General features: G+C 45.4%; 1 protein-coding gene across 1 annotated transcript in view; it reads left to right on the top strand.

Annotated features, from left to right (window-relative positions):
• The window catches only part of LOC106569655 (guanine nucleotide-binding protein G(olf) subunit alpha), a 65,079-nt gene that overhangs the window by 28,644 nt on the left and 18,719 nt on the right, over positions 1-17,716 (top strand). Inside the window, exon 5 of the mRNA XM_045694524.2 lies at positions 15,484-15,581. Coding sequence (XP_045550480.1) covers positions 15,484-15,581 — 98 coding nt within the window. The remainder of the gene's footprint in view (positions 1-15,483; positions 15,582-17,716) is intronic.

Below are 17,716 nucleotides of genomic sequence, written 5' to 3'. Positions count from 1 at the left end.
GGCCACTCTGGCAGAACAGGGCAGTCCGGCCACTCCGGCAGAACAGGGCAGTCCGGCCACTCCGGCAGAACAGGGCAGTCCGGCCACTCCGGCAGAACAGGGCAGTCCGGCCACTCCGGCAGAACAGGGCAGTCCGGCCACTCCGGCAGAACAGGGCAGTCCGGCCACTCCGGCAGTTCAGGGCAGTCCGACCACTCCGGCAGTTCAGCGCAGTCCGGCCACTCCGGCAGTTCAGCGCAGTCCGACCACTCCGGCAGTTCAGCGCAGTCCGACCACTCCGGCAGTTCAGCGCAGTCCGGCGACTGTTGACTGGCGGGCAGCTCCGACGACTGTTGACTGGCGGGCAGCTCCGACGACTGTTGCCTGGCGGGCAGCTCCGACGACTGTTGACTGGCGGGCAGCTCCGACGACTGTTGACTGGCGGGCAGCTCCGACGACTGTTGACTGGCGGGCAGCTCCGTTGACGACTGTTGACTGGCGGGCAGCTCCGTTGACGACTGTTGACTCCTGATGCGTGGGGCAGGTATTGGACGTACCAGCCTGGAGACACGCACCTCCATGCTAGTGTGTCTAGCGGGAAACACCGGACCGAAAGGGCGCACTGGCGGTCTTGAGTGCAGGGTTGGCATCACCCCTTCCGGCTCGATGCTCCCCTTGCCCTGGCACCTGCGGGGCGCTGGTACTGGGCGCACTGGGCTGTGCGTCCGTATAGGCGAGATGGTGCGCACCTCAGCGTAACATGACGCCCTCCACCTCGTACGCACCTCCCTGTAGTCACGGGTAGCTGGCTTACGGCTCTTCCCTGGCCTGGCCAAACTACCCGTGTGCCCCCCCAAAAAAAAATCTTGGGGCTGCCTCTCGGGTTCCCTTAGCTCCCTTAACTTGTCCGCCCAGAATTTTCTCTCGTCCTGCCAGGTCCATTCTTCCATTTCCTTCTCCTGTGGCTTCCTCCTCTTCTGCTGCTTGGTCCTTTGGTGGTGGGTAGTTCTGTAACGGTTGTCTTCATGAATGGACCAAGGCGCAGCAGGTATGTGAATACTCATGGTTATTTTATTACCAAAAAAAGAGTAAAGCATCCACTTGAAAAAAACTATGACGGTGACAACAGTAGCAGTTTTACAGGCTATACACGCAGTGTAAAAACAACTACCCACAAACCCAAGTGACAAACATACTCCTACATATATGACTCCCAATCAGGAACAACGATCCCCAGCTGTTCCTGATTAGGAGCCACAAGACCAACACAGAACACAAGACTGCCACGTCCTGACCCCAAAACTACAACAACAGCTCCATCTGCTGGTCAGGACGTGACACCCAGCTATAACATGTAGTGTAATTTTGTTAGATAAAATCCTTCTTTATATCCCAAAAAGTCTGTTTAGTTGGTTCCATCGATTTGAGTAATCCACTCGTTCAACATGCAGGGAAAGGAATTCAAAAATCTACCCCTAAACTTTGTTTCAACAAATCAAAATACATTTCTCTTTACTCCTCAGATACTGTAATATTTCTTACGGAAAAAAGTATGTTCAATAGAAAACCGATTTTAGCAGGTGGGTTCTGTCTTCATGGCGCACGCAAACACGAATTTCCAAGACTGTGTCCCTCTATTAAAACTGATATGTCTTATTTGTTTTGGAAGTTACAAGCCTGAAACCTTGAACATAGACTACTGACACCCTGTGGAAGCCATAGGAAGTGCATCCAGGGAGCTAATTTTCAGTATGTCCTAACACGGAACCCAAACCGGCTGTGCGCGTGCGCCATCGTGCATACATTTATTTTGTCCCCCACACCAAACGAGATCACGGCACGCAGGTTAAAATATCAAAACAAACTCTGAACCAATTACATTAATTTGGGGACAGGTCGAAAAGCATTAAACATTTATGGCAATTTATCTAGCTAGCTTGCTGTTGCTAGCTAATTTGTCTTGGGTAATAAACATTGAGTTGTTATTTTACCTGAAATGCACAATGTCCTCTACTCTGACACTTAATCCACGCATAAAACGGTCAACCGAAACCGATTTCTAGTTATCTCTCCTCCTTCTGGGCTTTTTCTTCTTTGAACTTATATGGTGATTGGCTACAAAACTTTCATAGTATTACCACGACAACCGACAACACAGTTCGTCTTTCAATCACCCACGTGGGTATAACCAATGAGGAGATGGCACGTGGGTACCTGCTTCTATAAACCAATGAGGAGATGGGAGAGGCAGGACTTGCAGCGCGATCTGTGTCACATAGAACTGATTTCTATTTTAGCCCTTGGCAATGCAGACACGCATGAGCAGTGTGTGTACACTAATTGAATAATATGGATTTAAAAATTTGTTGTAAACGTTTAAGGAACTATTGAATGTAGGCTAGGTTCCCTCCACTTTAAAGGAAGTATGTAGGCTAGGTTCCCTACACTTTTGAAGGAAGTATGTAGGCTAGGTTCCCTACACTTTTGAAGGAAGTATGTAGGCTAGGTTCCCTCCACTTTTAAAGGAAGTATGTAGGCTAGGTTCCCTCCACTTTGAAGGAAGTATGTAGGCTAGGTTCCCTCCACTTTTGAAGGAAGTATGTAGGCTAGATTCCCTCCACTTTGAAGGAAGTATGTAGGCTAGGTTCCCTCCACTTTTGAAGGAAGTATGTAGGCTAGGTTCCCTCCACTTTGAAGGAAGTATGTAGGCTAGGTTCCCTCCACTTTGAAGGAAGTATGTAGGCTAGGTTCCCTCCACTTTGAAGGAAGTATGTAGGCTAGGTTCCCTCCACTTTTGAAGGAAGTATGTAGGCTAGGTTCCCTCCACTTTGAAGGAAGTATGTTATATCTGTTTAACACTGATTCATAAAGAATCTATAAATTAATGATTAACAGTCTTCTAACTAAACTAGTCCTCTATACCAGGCGGTGTCCGAGGAAGACCCAAGCCATAGACTGTTCTCTGTCTATAAACTAGTCCTCTATACCAGGCGGTGTCAGAGGAAGACTCCAGCCACCCGAGACATAGACTGTTCTCTCTGTATGTAGCCAAGTTATCGTTACTCACTGTGGATTCATTATTGTGTGTTTTATTTTTCAAAATGTATTTTTCTCTCTGCATTGTTGGGAAGGGCCCGTAAGCATTTCACTATTAGTCTACACCTGTTTGTGAAGCATGTGATGAATGAAATTAGATGTGATTTAATGATTTAGTTCATTCAATATACCTATAAACCCTTTATAAAGTTTACTAATGTAAAGTGTATCCATTCATCTTTGATACTTTTGCAGTTTGGTGGATCAAGGAAGATGTTATGAAAGATTCTCTCTCTCCCCCCTCTCTCTCTCTCTCTCTCTTTCTCTCACCCTCTCTCTCACCCTCTCTCTCCCCCTGCCCCCCTCCCTCCCTCCCTCCCCTGTAGTTTTCTTTAACTGGTGTAACACATGAGCGTGTCTGTGTGTGCTCAAGCACGTGCTCTGTGTGACTGTTATCTAATGTAGATCTTTTTGCAATCTAATAAAAGTAGGGAGCATGGCTATCATGAGTTTCTGTAGGGCTGACCGATTTTCATGAAACCAGTTTTAAACACTGTTGGTGTAGTTTGTCCATAAATAATAAAAATGTATTTTTACAGGAACTAGTTGACGTTTACATTAAATTATACTATTTATTACGTACAAAACACTGGTCTGTAGGCGTGTCTCATTACCGTAAAACACTTTTTCTAGTTCCTGTAAAAAGTTTTATTCTCCCATGATGCATCATCTAGAGTAGAAAACGTTTATTCTCTGTTGTCTTCAGAATGAGGTTCTTATTCTCCAACACCCCCTTTACCACACCTGGTCTTCTCATTACCGAAATGACTAAAAAGCACAAATTGGGGATAAAGTCAGATTTTTTTTATTCATTTTCATAATTACATTTTTAATATTTGTATTTTCAGTGTTATGATTAACTCAGGCATTTTTGTTAGGGGAGCAATGTTTTAAAAAATATTGATTTGTTTATAACTTTTTTTGGACTGTTGAGGTAATGGGAATTTTGTGGAAATTGTGGTAAAATGCATACTATCTGATCAAAAAATATAAGTAAAGATCCAAATCTCAGTGATCCAAGAGGAAATTTCATGAAAAATGACACTTGAGAATTGTTTGGTTGTCCGGGTTGGGGGAGGATTTGGCCGGCCAGGTTGTCCTTGTCCCATCGCACTCTGGCGACTCCTGTGGCGCATGCACGCTGACACGGTTGCCAGGTGTATGGTGTTTCCTCCGACCCATGGGTGCGGCTAGCTTCCGGGTTGGGCGAGCGGTGTGTCGAGAGGCAGTGCGGCTTGGTTGGTTGTGTTTCGGAGGACGCACGGCTCTTGACCTTTGCCTCTCCCGAGTCCGTACAGGAGTTGCAGTGATGGGACCATACTGTAACTACCAATTTGGATATCACGAAATGGGGGAGAAAAATGTGTAAAATAAATAAAAACGTTTCATGAGAATGACCCGGCTGGCTGTTCCCAATAAAGTGAAGGTATCTGCCTAAATGACTACTGCCCCGTAGCGCTCATTTCTGATGAATGAAGTGCTTTGAATTCCTCAGATCCTCAAAAAGTTCTACAGCTGCACCATCGAGAGGATCCTGACTGTTTGCATCACCGCCTGGTATGTCAACTGCTCGGCATCTGACCGTAAGGCGCTACAGAGGGTAGTGTGTACGGCCCAGTACATCAGCTGGGGCTAAGGTGCCTGCCATCCAGGACCTCTATACCAGGCGGTGTCAGAGGAAGGCTCTAAAAATTGTCAGACTCCAGTCACCCAAGTCATAGACTGTCCTCTCTGCTACCGCATGGCAAGCGGTACCGGAGCGCCAAGTCAAGGTCCAAGAGGCTTCTAAACAGCTTCTATCCCCAAGCCATAAGACTGCTGAACAATTAATTGAATGGCCACCCGAACAATTTACATTTACCCCTACCTACATGTACAAATTACCTCAACTAACCTGTACCCCTGCACATTGACTCAGTACCCCCTGTATATAGCCTCATTGTTATTTTGTGTTACTTTAATGTTTACTTTAGTTTATGTAGTGAATATTTTCTGAACTCTACTGTGTGACTGTGACATGCTCGACTGCTAGAAAAAAAACATTTTCAATTGGAAATAAACATTCATACGATTACTTACAGTACCAGTCAAAAGTTTGGACACACCTACTCATTCCAGGGTTTTTCTTTATTTTCCATAGTGTCGAATAATGGTGAAGACATCAAAACTATGAAATAACACATATGGAATCATATAGTAACCAAAATAGTTAAATAAAAATATATTTTATATTTGAGGTTCTTCAAAGTAGCCACCCTTTGCCTTGATGACAGCTTTGCACACTCTTGGCATTCTCTCAACCACCTTCACGTGGAATACTTTTCCAACAGTCTTGAAGGAGTTCCCACATATACCCGGACTATACATTTTTTTTAACCCAAACCTCCTGTGTGCTGGATTGAATGGGCTCGTATGTCGCTCACCCCTGCTGTAGCCTATGGCTTTCTCCAAGGGGAGATCACCCCAAACTGGGTCCTAGTATTGAAAAGGATGATTTTGGAGATGAGCAACAACAGTGAACTCTCTCTCTGTGTGTGTGATCAGTAGCTCTTTAGGGCACAGCAGCAACAATGCATTTATTCAGCAGCCCAATGTCACACGAGATCCCGTCAGCTTTCTATAGGCTAGGCCTACTATATTATTTTTTTCGACTTTCCTAAAATTAAGCACATTGTTTCACTTCACAACAGGAATATAGCCTACCTAACTCGCATGAAAATGAACTGGGGGTAAAAGTGTACCCCTGTAACGCCCTGGCCATAGAGAGGTTTTTTTTTGTTCTTTATTTTGGTTAGGCCAGGGTGTTACATTGGGTGGGCGTTCTATGTTATTTTTCTATGTTTTTGTATTTCTTTGTTTTGGGCCGTGTGTGGCTCCCAATCAGGCACAGCTGAAGTTCGTTGTGGTTGATTGGGAGTCACACAAGTGCATGTTTTTCCGTTGGGGTTTTGTGGGTAATTGTTTCTGTCATTGTGTTTCACCTGACAGGACTGTTTGGCTGTCAGTTTCTTGTTTTGTGGACATGGGAGGACATCCTGGACGGCAAGGGATCCTACACTTGGGAAGAGATCCTGGTCGGAAGGGATCGCCTCCCATGGGAACAGGTAGAGGCACTCAGAAGAGTGGAGGCAGCAGGAGAGAAGGACCAACGGCAACGGTATGAGGGAACACGGCTGGGAAGGAAGCCCGAGAGGCAGCCCCAACATTTGTTTTGGAGGGGGGCACACGGGAAGTGTGGCAGAGTCAGGTTGGAGACCTGAGCCAGCTCCCCGTGCTTACAGGAGGCAACGTAGTACTGGTCAGGCACCGTGTTATGCATTAAAGCGCACGGTGTCCCCAGTACGCATGGAGAGCCCGGTGCGCTACATCCCAGCTCCTAACATCTGCCGGGGGAGATTGGGCATCGAGCCAGGACGGGTTGTGCAGGCTGTGCACTCTAGACCTCCAGTGCGTCTTCAGGACCCGGTCTATCCTGTGCCTGCGCCCAGAACCAGGCCTCCTGCATGTCTCCCCATCCTGGTCAATCCTGTGCCTACGCCCAGAACCAGGCCTCCTGCATTTTTTAGTTCTGACATCAGCATGAAAATGGCCCATTTCGTAAATCAAAACTAATTTCACACATATATTATTTTGTATATGTAAAGACAAGATTAAATCAAGAATAGTCTGATGGGTGCCAATATTATCACTTGTGAACGGCGCCCACCGCGTGTACGGCGCCCACCGCGTGAATGGCGCCCACCGCGTGCAGTCTAAGTCCAGAAACATCCCGTGCCTTATTTTCTCTGCCGCTTTTTCAAATCATAGTAGCATCATGTAGCCCAGCCATAAACCTATATGTTTAAATAAGGTTAGTATCCCATAGTCCTATATGTTTAAATAAGGTTAGTAGCCCATAGTCCTATATATTTTAATAAGGTTAGTAGCCCATAGTCCTATATGTTTTAATAAGGTTAGTAGCCCATAGTCCTATATGTTTTAATAAGGTTAGTAGCCCATAGTCCTATATGTTTTAATAAGGTTAGTAGCCCATAATCCTATATGTTTAATAAGGTTAGTATCACACCTCATGTAGCCTAGCCCATAGTCCTATATGTTTAATAAGGTTAGTATCCCATAGTCCTATATGTTTTAATAAGGTTAGTAGCCCATACTCCTATATGTTTAATAAGGTTAGTATCCCATAGTCCTATATGTTTAATAAGGTTAGTATCCCATAGTCCTATATGTTTAATAAGGTTAGTATCACACCTCATGTAGCCTAGCCCATAGTCCTATATGTTTAATAAGGTTAGTATCCCATAGTCCTATATGTTTTAATAAGGTTAGTAGCCCATACTCCTATATGTTTTAATAAGGTTAGTAGCCCATACTCCTATATGTTTAATAAGGTTAGTATCCCATAGTCCTATATGTTTAATAAGGTTAGTATCCCATAGTCCTATATGTTTTAATAAGGTTAGTATCACACCTCATGTAGCCTAGCCCATAGTCCTATATGTTTTAATAAGGTTAGTATCCCATAGTCCTATATGTTTTAATAAGGTTAGTAGCCCTATATGTTTAGATAAGGTTTGTATTACAACTAAAGTGACCAAATAACTCAACATGTAGCCTATAGGCCTAGGACCCCTGGAAGATACTTCGAGAATACAGAGCCTAGAGAACCTTATAACCCCAGTCATTGTGCGATCACGTGTCAAAGGTCGAGTTCTGACTGGACACTATTTAAAAAGAAGCGATCTCAGCTTTCTCATGCTGCTATATTTATTACTCAATTCATACATTTTTAACCTTCATTTAACTAAGCAAGTCAGTTAAGAACAAATTCTTATTTTCAATGACAGCCTAGGAACAGTCTTGTTCAGGGGTAGAATGCCAGATTTTGTACCTTGTCAGCTCGGGGATTCGATCTTGCAACCTTTCGGTTACTGGCCCAATGCTCTAACCACTAGGCTACGCTGCCGCCCCACATTGAAGCACATTAATCCACTTTACAACCGGTGTAGCGTACCTGTAATATTAAAAACATAATCGTATGTAATCTCCATTTGCTATTCGAGTGCAGGCTACTGATGACTTCCTAATATATTATTAAATATATATATTAAATATATATATATATATATATACACACTGCTCAAAAAAATAAAGGGAACACTTAAACAACACAATGTAACTCCAAGTCAATCACACTTCTGTGAAATCAAACTGTCCACTTAGGAAGCAACACTGATTGACAATACATTTCACATGCTGTTGTGCAAATGGAATAGACAACAGGTGGAAATTATAGGCAATAAGCAAGACACCCCCAATAAAGCAGTGGTTCTGCAGGTGGGGACCACAGACCACTTCTCAGTTCTTATGCTTCCTGGCTGATGTTTTGGTCACTTTTGAATGCTGGCGGTGCTTTCACTCTAGTGGTAGCATGAGACGAAGTCTACAACCCACACAAGTGGCTCAGGATGGCACATCCAGGATGGCACATCAATGCAAGCTGTGGCAAGAAGGTTTGCTGTGTCTGTCAGCGTAGTGCCCAGAGCATGGAGGCGCTACCAGGAGACAGGCCAGTACATCAGGAGACGTGGAGGAGGCTGTAGGAGGGCAACAACCCAGCAGCAGGACCGCTACCTCCGCCTTTGTGCAAGGAGGAGCAGGAGGAGCACTGCCAGAGCCCTGCAAAATGACCTCCAGCAGGCCACAAATGTGCATGTGTCTGCTCAAACGGTCAGAAACAGACTCCATGAGGGTGGTATGAGGGCCCAACGTCCACAGGTGGGGGTTGTGCTTACAGCCCAACACCGTGCAGGACGTTTGGCATTTGCTAGAGAACACCAAGATTGGCAAATTCGCCACTGGCGCCCTGTGCTCTTCACAGATGAAAGCAGGTTCACACTGAGCACATGTGACAGACGTGACAGAGTCTGGAGACGCCGTGGAGAACGTTCTGCTGCCTGCAACATCCTCCAGCATGACCGGTTTGGCGGTGGGTCAGTCATGGTGTGGGGTGGCATTTCTTTGGGGGGCCGCACAGCCCTCCATGTGCTCGCCAGAGGTAGCCTGACTGCCATTAGGTACCGAGATGAGATCCTCAGACCCCTTGTGAGACCATATGCTGGTGCGGTTGGCCCTGGGTTCCTCCTAATGCAAGACAATGCTAGACCTCATGTGGCTGGAGTGTGTCAGCAGTTACTGCAAGAGGAAGGCATTGATGCTATGGACTGGCCTGCCCGTTCCCCAGACCTGAATCCAATTGAGCACATCTGGAACATCATGTCTCGCTCCATCCACCAACGCCACGTTGGACCACAGACTGTCCAGGAGTTGGCGGATGCTTTAGTCCAGGTCTGGGAGGAGATCCCTCAGGAGACCATCCGCCACCTCATCAGGAGCATGCCCAGGCGTTGTAGGGAGGTCATACAGGCACGTGGAGGCCACACACACTACTGAGCCTCATTTTGACTTGTTTTAAGGACATTACATCAAAGTTAGATCAGCCTGTAGTGTGGTTTTCCACTTTAATTTTGAGTGTGATTCCAAATCCAGACCTCCATGGGTTGATAAATTGGATTTCCATTGAATATTTTTGTGTGATTTTGTTGTCAGCACATTCAACTATGTAAAGAAAAAAGTATTTCATTCATTCAGATCTAGGATGTGTTATTTTAGTGTTCCCTTTATGTTTTTGAGATATATATACAGTGCCTTGCGAAAGTATTCGGCCCCCTTGAACTTTTCGACCTTTTGCCACATTTCAGGCTTCAAACATAAAGATATAAAACTGTAATTTTTTGTGAAGAATCAACAACAAGTGGGACACAATCATGAAGTGGAACGAAATTTATTGGATATTTCAAACTTTTTTAACAAATATAAAACTGAAAAATTGGGCGTGCAAAATTATTCAGCCCCCTTAAGTTAATACTTTGTAGCGCCACCTTTTGCTGCGATTACAGCTGTAAGTCGCTTGGGGTATGTCTCTATCAGTTTTGCACATCGAGAGACTGAAATTTTTGCCCTTCCTCCTTGCAAAACAGCTCGAGCTCAGTGAGGTTGGATGGAGAGCGTTTGTGAACAGCAGTTTTCAGTTCTTTCCACAGATTCTCGATTGGATTCAGGTCTGGACTTTGACTTGGCCATTCTAACACCTGGATATGTTTATTTGTGAACCATTCCATTGTAGATTTTGCTTTATGTTTTGGATCATTGTCTTGTTGGAAGACAAATCTCCGTCCCAGTCTCAGGTCTTTTGCAGACTCCATCAGGTTTTCTTCCAGAATGGTCCTGTATTTGGCTCCATCCATCTTCCCATCAATTTTAACCATCTTCCCTGCCCCTGCTGAAGAAAAGCAGGCCCAAACCATGATGCTGCCACCACCATGTTTGACAGTGGGGATGGTGTGTTCAGGGTGATGAGCTGTGTTGCTTTTACGCCAAACATAACGTTTTGCATTGTTGCCAAAAAGTTCGATTTTGGTTTCATCTGACCAGAGCACCTTCTTCCACATGTTTGGTGTGTCTCCCAGGTGGCTAGTGGCAAACTTTAAACGACACTTTTTATGGATATCTTTAAGAAATGGCTTTCTTCTTGCCACTCTTCCATAAAGGCCAGATTTGTGCAGTATACGACTGATTGTTGTCCTATGGACAGAGTCTCCCACCTCAGCTGTAGATCGCTGCAGTTCATCCAGAGTGATCATGGGCCTCTTGGCTGCATCTCTGATCAGTCTTCTCCTTGTATGAGCTGAAAGTTTAGAGGGACGGCCGGGTCTTCGTAGATTTGCAGTGGTCTGATACTCCTTCCATTTCAATATTATCGCTTGCAGAGTGTTCCTTGGGATGTTTAAAGCTTGGGAAATCTTTTTGTATCCAAATCCGGCTTTAAACTTCTCCACAACAGTATCTCGGACCTGCCTGGTGTGTTCCTTGTTCTTCATGATGCTCTCTGCGCTTTAAACGGACCTCTGAGACTATCACAGAGCAGGTGCATTTATACAGAGACTTGATTACACACGGGTGGATTCTATTTATCATCATTAGTCATTTAGGTCAACATTGGATCATTCAGAGATCCTCACTGAACTTCTGGAGAGAGTTTGCTGCACTGAAAGTAAAGGGGCTGAATAATTTTGCACGGCCAATTTTTCAGTTTTTTATTTGTTAAAAAAGTTTGAAATATCCAATAAATTTCGTTCCACTTCATAATTGTGTCCCACTTGTTGTTGATTCTTCACAAAAAATTACAGTTTTATATCTTTATGTTTGAAGCCTGAAATGTGGCAAAAGGTCGAAAAGTTCAAGTGGGCCGAATACTTTCGCAAGGCACTGTATATATATATACACACATTAAAAAAATAAAAAATAATTCCACACATATATTAGTAGTCTGTGTGTAAAGACCAGATCAAATTGAGAATAGTCTGATGGGTGGGAATATTATCAAGTGCTTGTCAAATTGTGATTTGTAGAGAAGCTCATGCATTTTAAAAAAAAAATTTTGAATTCAACTTTCTTTTTTTTTTTCAAATCATCATAATCAGTGTCATCATTCACCCAGGCTGTCTGGTGGCCAATCAGGCTGTATGTTTTGATTTCTAATACATTCTAATGTTTGAATCACAGTTGAATAAACATGTTGGAGCCACCTGTTTTCTTTGTTTTACCGCTCAACGCAGAAAAGCCGCATTTCCGTACTCCCTTGGAAAACGTTTGTGGAAAAATATCCTTTCATTTTTATTCAGCTATGTTCAATTGTATTGTTCTTTAGTAAAAAATAAAATATAATGGCACAGGAATTATAAGTAAATCTTGTCTGCTTAATGAACTAGGGTAGCCCCACAGCCATATGGCACAGCCACATCAGGACCTAACATACGGACTGACTCAGACGATGCTATTCTGTTCTTCTGAAATAGACTACATTGTCTTCATATCATGTTTCCTTAGACCAGTCTAAAATAAATAATGGATTTATTGTGATGGTGTAGGTAGACTATATTACATGGATTTATTGTGATGGTGTAGGTAGACTATATTACATGGATTTATTGTGATGGTGTATACAGACTATATTACATGGATTTATTGTGATGGTGTAGACAGACTATATTACATGGATTTATTGTGAGGCTGGGGTTGGAGACATGGTACTGTAGTAGAGGCTGGGGTTGAAGACATGGTACCGTAGTAGAGGCTGGGGTTGGAGACATGGTACCGTAGGAGAGGCTGGGGATGGAGACATGGTACTGTAGTAGAGGCTGGGGTTAGACATGGTACTGTAGTAGAGGCTGGGGTTGGAGACATGGTACGGTAGTAGAGGCTGGGGATGGAGACATGGTACCGTAGTAGAGGTTGGGGTTGGAGACATGGTACCGTAGTAGAGGCTGGGGTTGGAGACATGGTACCGTAGGAGAGGCTGGGGATGGAGACATGGTACTGTAGTAGAGGCTGGGGTTGGAGACGTGGTACCGTAGTAGAGGCTGGGAATGGAGACGTGGTACCGTAGTAGAGGCTGGGGATGGAGACGTGGTACCGTAGTAGAGACTGGGCTTGGAGACGTAGTACCGTAGTAGAGGCTGGGGTTGGAGACATGGTACCGTAGTAGAGGCTGGGGTTGGAGACATGGTACGGTAGTAGAGGCTGGGGTTGGAGACATGGTACTGTAGTAGAGGCTGGGGTTGGAGACGTGGTACCGTAGTAGAGGATGGGGTTGGAGTCGTGGTACCGTAGTAGAGGCTGGTGTTGGAGGCGTGGTACTGTAGTAGAGACTGGGCTTGGAGACGTAGTACCGTATTAGAGGCTAGGGTAGGAGACAGGGTACCGTAGTAGAGGCTGGGGTTGGAGACATGGTACGGTAGTAGAGGCTGGGGTTGGAGACATGGTACTGTAGTAGAGGCTGGGGTTGGAGATGTGGTACCGTAGTAGAGGATGGGGTTGGAGACGTGGTACCGTAGTAGAGGCTGGTGTTGGAGGCGTGGTACTGTAGTAGAGGCTGGGGTTGGAGACATGGTACTGTAGTAGAGGCTGGGGTTGGAGACATGGTACTGTACTGTAGTAGAGGCTGGAGTTGGAGGCATGGTACTGTAGTAGAGGCTGGGGTTGGAGACATGGTACTGTAGTAGAGGCTGGGGTTGGAGACATGGTACTGTAGTAGAGACTGGAGTTGGAGGCATGGTACTGTAGTAGAGGCTGGAGTTGGAGGCATGGTACTGTAGTAGAGGCTGGGGTTGGAGACATGATACTGTAGTAGAGGCTGGGGTTGGAGGCATGGTACTGTAGTAGAGGCTGGGGTTGGAGACATGGTACTGTAGGAGAGACTGGAGTTGGAGGCATGGTACTGTACTGTAGTAGAGGCTGGGGTTGGAGACATGGTACTGTAGTAGAGGCTGGAGTTGGAGGCATGGTACTGTAGTAGAGGCTGGGGTTGGAGACATGGTACTGTAGTAGAGGCTGGGGTTGGAGGCATGGTACTGTACTGTAGTAGAGGCTGGGGTTGGAGACATGGTACTGTAGTAGAGGCTGGGGTTGGAGACATGGTACTGTAGTAGAGGCTGGGGTTGGAGGCATGGTACTGTAGGAGAGGCTGGGGTTGGAGACATGGTACTGTACTGTAGTAGAGGCTGGGGTTGGAGACATGGTACTGTAGTAGAGGCTGGGGTTGGAGACATGGTACTGTAGTAGAGCCTGGGGGTTGGAGGCATGGTACTGTAGGAGAGGCTGGGGTTGGAGACATGGTACTGTAGTAGAGGCTGGGGTTGGAGACATGGTACTGTACTGTAGTAGAGGCTGGGGTTGGAGACATGGTACTGTAGTAGAGGCTAGGGTTGGAGACATGGTACTGTAGTAGAGGCTGGGATTGGAGACATGGTACTGTGGGAGAGGCTGGGGTTGGAGACATGGTACTGTAGTAGAGGCTGGGGTTGGAGACATGGTACGGTAGTAGAGGCTGGGGTTGGAGACATGGTACGGTAGTAGAGGCTGGGGTTGGAGACATGGTATGGTAGTAGAGGCTGGGGATGGAGACATGGTACTGTAGTAGAGGCTGGGGTTGGAGACATGGTACTGTAGTAGAGGCTGGGGTTGGAGACATGGTACTGTAGTAGAGGATGGGGTTGGAGACATGGTACTGTAGGAGAGACTGGGGTTGGAGACATGGTACTGTGGGAGAGGCTGGGGTTGGAGACATGGTACTGTGGGAGAGGCTGGGGTTGGAGACATGGTACTGTAGTAGAGGCTGGGGTTGGAGACATGGTACTGTAGTAGAGGCTGGGGTTGGAGACATGGTACTGTAGGAGAGGCTGGGGTTGGAGACATGGTACTGTGGAAGAGGCTGGGGTTGGAGACATGGTACTGTAGTAGAGGCTGGGGTTGGAGACATGGTACTGTAGTAGAGTCTGGGAGTTGGAGGCATGGTACTGTACTGTAGTAGAGGCTGGGGTTAGAGACATGGTACTGTAGTAGAGGCTGGGGTTGGAGGCATGGTACTGTACTGTAGTAGAGGCTGGGGACTAATGCACAGGCCCGCCCTGGAGGACCATCTCCCAGCCCCGCCCTGGAGGACCATCTCCCAGCCCCGCCCTGGAAGACCATCTCCCAGCCCCAGCCTTTTCAAAATGGTTCAGCAATTTTTTCTCTCTCTTTGAGTCAACTATTCTCCACATTTTATGCACTGCAGTGCTAGCTAGCTGTTGCTCATGTTTTCAGTAGTATAATCATTCTCTGATCCTTTTATTGGGTGGACAACATGTCAGTTCATGCTGCAAGAGCTCTGATAGGTTGGAGGATGTCCTCCGGAAGTTGTCATAATTACTGTGTAAGTTTATGGAAGGGTGTGAGAACTATGAACCTTCTAGGTTTTGTATTGAAGTCAATGTAGCCAGAGGAGGATGGAAGCTAGCTGTCCTCCAGCTAAACCATGGTGCTACCCTACAGAGTGCTGTTGAGGCTACTGTAGACCTTCATTGCAAAACAGTGTTAATCCGTTATTTAGTGACGTGAACATTTTTTGTGTAGTTTTATCTAAAAATGAGTTTAATTTTTAATGTTTCTATTTTAATGAAATTCACTGGGGAGGATGGTCCTGCCCTTCCTCCTCTGAGGAGCCTCCGCTGGTATTTGTGTGAGACTGACTGACTTTCCAAAGGTCTTCTTTTGAGGGTTAGGAGAGTGACTAGGCTACAACCTGTATATTACATTAATACAATGTGATTGATTTTATATTTTAGTAATTTATCCAGAGCGACCTTATAAGAGAAATTATGATTCATTGACGGCTTGGGGATTCCAACCAGCGACCTTTTCGGTTACTGGCCCAACACTCTTAACCGCGAGACTTCCTCTCGATTTGATTGTGATTTCTGGTCTGCTCCTAACCTTCTGTCCTCTCTCTCTCTACCCTCTGTCCAGGAGTTTTTTGATCATACGAAGAAGCTGTGGGATGACGAAGGAGTGAAGGCGTGCTTCGAAAGGTCCAACGAGTACCAGCTCATCGACTGTGCGCAATAGTAAGTTCTGTCTCCATGGCAGTCTACCTCCCATCCTCTACCTACTACACAAAGCATTGTTGGTTGTGGGAACTGTTCCTAACGTTAAGCCTAGCTCTCAGCTGGTTGTGGGAGCTGTTCCTAACGTTAAGCCTAGCTTATCAGCTGGTTGTGGGAGCTGTTCCTAACGTTAAGCCTAGCTTATCAGCTGGTTGTGGGAGCTGTTCCTAACGTTAAGCCTAGCTTATCAGCTGGTTGTGGGAGCTGTTCCTAACGTTAAGCCTAGCTTATCAGCTGGTTGTGGGAGCTGTTCCTAGCGTTAAGCCTAGCTCTCAGCTGGTTGTGGGAGCTGTTCCTAACGTTAAGCCTAGCTCTCAGCTGGTTGTGGGAGCTGTTCCTAGCGTTAAGCCTAGCTATCAGCTGGTTGTGGGAGCTGTTCCTAACGTTAAGCCTAGCTATCAGCTGGTTGTGGGAGCTGTTCCTAACGTTAAGCCTAGCTATCAGCTGGTTGTGGGAGCTGTTCCTAGCGTTAAGCCTAGCTATCAGCTGGTTGTGGGAGCTGTTCCTAGCGTTAAGCCTAGCTATCAGCTGGTTGTGGGAGCTGTTCCTAACGTTAAGCCTAGCTATCAGCTGGTTGTGGGAGCTGTTCCTAACGTTAACGGTCTGCAGAAACGTTATATCAGGAAGCTTTAGGCCTCCTTTTCCTTTAACAGGGTGCACAAGGAAGCAGTTTTGAGGTTGTCAGAACATTTCAACCAGGGTGGTGCTTGGTGATGTGAGTTGCTGACTTTGCATTGTTTGTGTTGAATCAGTGAGTGATATCGCTAAAACAGTTAGCCTACTTTCACTTCTTTACCTTTGCCTTTTGTAGTCCGTGTCCTCTCTGGGTAATATATTTAAAGCTTCACAGATGTTAACCACGATGTGAATATCTGATACAGGTGTATGTTTGTTTGTGTCCTAGAGAGGGTAACCTGTAAAACCAATGGTAGCGTAGAGCCTAGGTGGAGAGATACTGTGTACTTAGCTAGTCACATAGGTTAGTGTCCCAAATAGAACCCTATTCCATATTTAGTGCTCTTCTTTTTACCTGGGCCCTATGGGCCATGGTCAAAAGTAGTGCACTAAATAGGGAATAGGTTGCCATTTTAGACACAGCCATAGACTATTCAGTCAGTCCTATTAGTCTCTGTGTTACCGTGCCAGTCAAGAAACTCTGGAATGATGCCTACCTAGGTGTAAAAATAGGGCTTTTTTGTGACAATTCTTGGCCTTGGCCATTACTAAAGTCCTTAATGTTACTAAGGAAGGCCTTGGCCTAACTCCTAAACGTTACTAAGGAAGTCCTAACTCCTAAATGTTACTAAGGAAGTCCTAACTCCTAAACGTTACTAAGGAAGTCTCTATGCTAAGTCTTTAAAGGAGAATGCAGGTTTTTTACAACCAAATCTCTACTTTTTATGTAAATGTTATGCTATAGAAGGGTCCAGACGCTTCTTTTTCTTCTTCTGCGATTGATACATTTTTTATTCTGTACTTGAGCTGTTCCAGAACTTGCATTTTACGTCAAAAATAAAGATTTGGTTCTTTAAAAAAAAGAAGAAAAAAGCGAACTACTCCCTTAACATGACTAAGGAAGTCTGATTCCACTAACATCATGTAGCAATATGGCTAACACACACACAACACACACACACACACACACACAGCTGTAGGTATGGAGATATGGGCTTGCTAACCCACAGTGCCGCCCTACCTCTACGTTAGGAAAATGTTATGTTTGTCAGCCCACAGTAATGTTGACCAGTGGCTGTAGTATAGTGGTAGTTGTGTTGTATAGTAATGTTGACCAGTGGCTGTAGTATAGTGGTAGTTGTGTTGTGTTGTAATGTTGACCAGTGGCTGTAGTATAGTGGTAGTTGTGTTGTGTAGTAATGTTGACCAGTGGCTGTAGTATAGTGGTAGTTGTGTTGTGTAGTAATGTTGACCAGTGGCTGTAGTATAGTGGTAGTTGTGTTGTGTAGTAATGTTGACCAGTGGCTGTAGTATAGTGGTAGTTGTGTTGTAATGTTGACCAGTGGCTGTAGTATAGTGGTAGTTGTGTTGTATAGTAATGTTGACCAGTGGCTGTAGTATAGTGGTAGTTGTGTTGTGTA

The sequence above is a fragment of the Salmo salar genome, chromosome 14 (assembly GCF_965601325.2).
Source record: "Salmo salar chromosome 14, fSalSal1, whole genome shotgun sequence".
Lineage (NCBI taxonomy): Eukaryota > Metazoa > Chordata > Actinopteri > Salmoniformes > Salmonidae > Salmo > Salmo salar.
Note: the sequence above shows the minus strand (reverse complement) of the source record. Positions and strands in the feature narration are given on the sequence as shown.